At 42.1% G+C, this 1,913-nt stretch overlaps 1 protein-coding gene across 1 annotated transcript; it reads left to right on the forward strand.

Moving 5' to 3' along the window:
* The first annotated feature begins 388 nt into the window (after positions 1-388).
* Positions 389-1,327, forward strand: LOC137167681 (olfactory receptor 5A1-like). The gene has a single exon (XM_067569929.1). The coding sequence runs from the start codon at positions 389-391 to the stop codon at positions 1,325-1,327; it is 939 nt and encodes a 312-aa protein (XP_067426030.1).
* Positions 1,328-1,913: the final 586 nt, after the last annotated feature.

A 1,913-nucleotide genomic window follows, 5' to 3' on the forward strand; every position in this document is an offset into this window, starting at 1 on the left:
TGCTCATGGGTATGTGCCCCATAATGCAGTAGGCTGAGTATCAAGTCCCTTTGCTGCAATGCCCTTTTTTATTGACCCACAGTGGAAAAGCTTCAACAGGAGAGGCTAAGGGAACCCTTTGTCGGACTGTACCAATGTCACAGCTGAGTGGGGTTTTTGTGAGTACCAGTGGGGCCTCATTCTGGGATTTAGGTACCTAAAGTGGCAGTTAGGTGCCAAAGTCCTTTTGTGCAACTAGCTGATTTTGTCCATTAAAACAGACATTTTATAGGCTGTAGTAGGCCTCTCTTTACATTCATCCTTCGGATCGGATGATCTCCACAATTTACTTATGATATGTGCTAATTTCATTATTTTTTTCCACTCTAACAGGTCACAGTAAGGATAAATGGGAAATCAAACCAAAGTGACCGAATTTATTCTCCTGGGCCTTTCCAACGACCCACAGATGCAGATTTTCCTCTTCCTGGTGTTTTTAGTTGTCTATTTAATCACCCTTTTGGCGAACATGGTGATTATGTTGGTGGTAAGGACTGATTCTCACCTTCACACCCCTATGTACTTCTTCCTGTCTCATTTATCCTTTGTGGATATCTGCTATTCCTCAGCCATTGTCCCCAAGATGTTATGGAATTTCCTAGCAGAGCACAAAACCATTTCTGTTAATGGCTGCTTTGCACAGATGTTCTTCTTTTTCCTGCCGGCGGCTACTGAAATCTTTATCCTCTCAGCCATGGCTTATGACCGCTACGCTGCCATCTGTGACCCCTTGCGTTACATGGAGAAAATGAGTAAAGGGGTCTGTGCTCTGCTGGTGAGTGGTGCGTGGGCAATGGGCTTCATAAATGCCACGCTTAACACTGTTTTTGCCCTCAAGTTACATTTCTGTGGGCCCAATCAAATCAGCCATTTCAGCTGTGAGCTGCCTTCTCTATTACCGCTCTCCTGCACTGACACTGTCACCAATCACATGGTGCTTTTTACTTCTGTTGTGATACTTGGATCAAGCTCCTTCCTCTTCACTCTGGTATCCTACATTCATATCATCTCCACCATCCTGAGGATACGCTCTGCGGAGGGCAGGCGTAAAGCCTTCTCCACCTGCAGCTCCCATCTTATTGTGGTTGGTTTGTTGTACCTGACAGCTTTATTCCAGTACACAAAACCCAGCTCAGTCTCCTCTCTGCTTCTGGATGAAATGTTTTCCCTCCAGTACAGCATCTTAACTCCCATGTTAAACCCCATCATCTACAGCCTGAAAAACAGGAAGGTGAAAACAGCTGTAGGGAAAATGTTGGGGAAATTCAAGTTTTTTAAGTCATTTTGATATTGTAAGAAAAATTATCAAAGAACATAAAACTGTGAATAACTTGTCCTTTGGCGATTCTTAGCTCAGGTATCTCACTGATACTTTGGGCCAATGCCTGATCTGGTGTAAATCAGTGTGGCTCCCTTGCACTCAGTAGGCCAGATCCCCATTAAGTAGATGAGACTCTGGAGCAAAGGGGACTGGATCCTGGGTCTCCATTTAGGGTGAGTTCTAGAATTGCCAGGCTCTAAAGCCATTCATGCTCGCTCTCTCTCTCTTCCAATATCTCTTTAAATCTGGCCCACTGAATTCAGTGGAGCTATGGCCCATTTATACCACTTGAGGATCTGCCCAGTTCTATAAAATAAACATTTTTGTCTATTACATTCTGTAGTTCTTCTGTAATATTTTGTTGAAACCCCTATGTAACATCTGTAGTACCTCAGAGGATTCATTAATGCCTATTAATGTCTCTAAGACTTTCAAATAATAATAATAGTAATAATAATAATAATAATTATTATTATTATTATTATTTTATTATAAACAATGAATGTGATCACCAGTTAGGCCAAGATGCACAAAGAACTAAGGATCTATTAGG

This window comes from Emydura macquarii, unplaced genomic scaffold, assembly GCF_026122565.2.
Source record: "Emydura macquarii macquarii isolate MOO-44397 ecotype Brisbane River unplaced genomic scaffold, CSIRO-AGI_Emac_v2 contig_2958, whole genome shotgun sequence".
NCBI lineage: Eukaryota > Metazoa > Chordata > Testudines > Chelidae > Emydura > Emydura macquarii.

Bases quoted from the DNA above. Each gene is read 5' to 3' on its own strand.
- LOC137167681 (XM_067569929.1), top strand. From the start codon at position 389: ATGGGAAATCAAACCAAAGTGACCGAATTTATTCTCCTGGGCCTTTCC.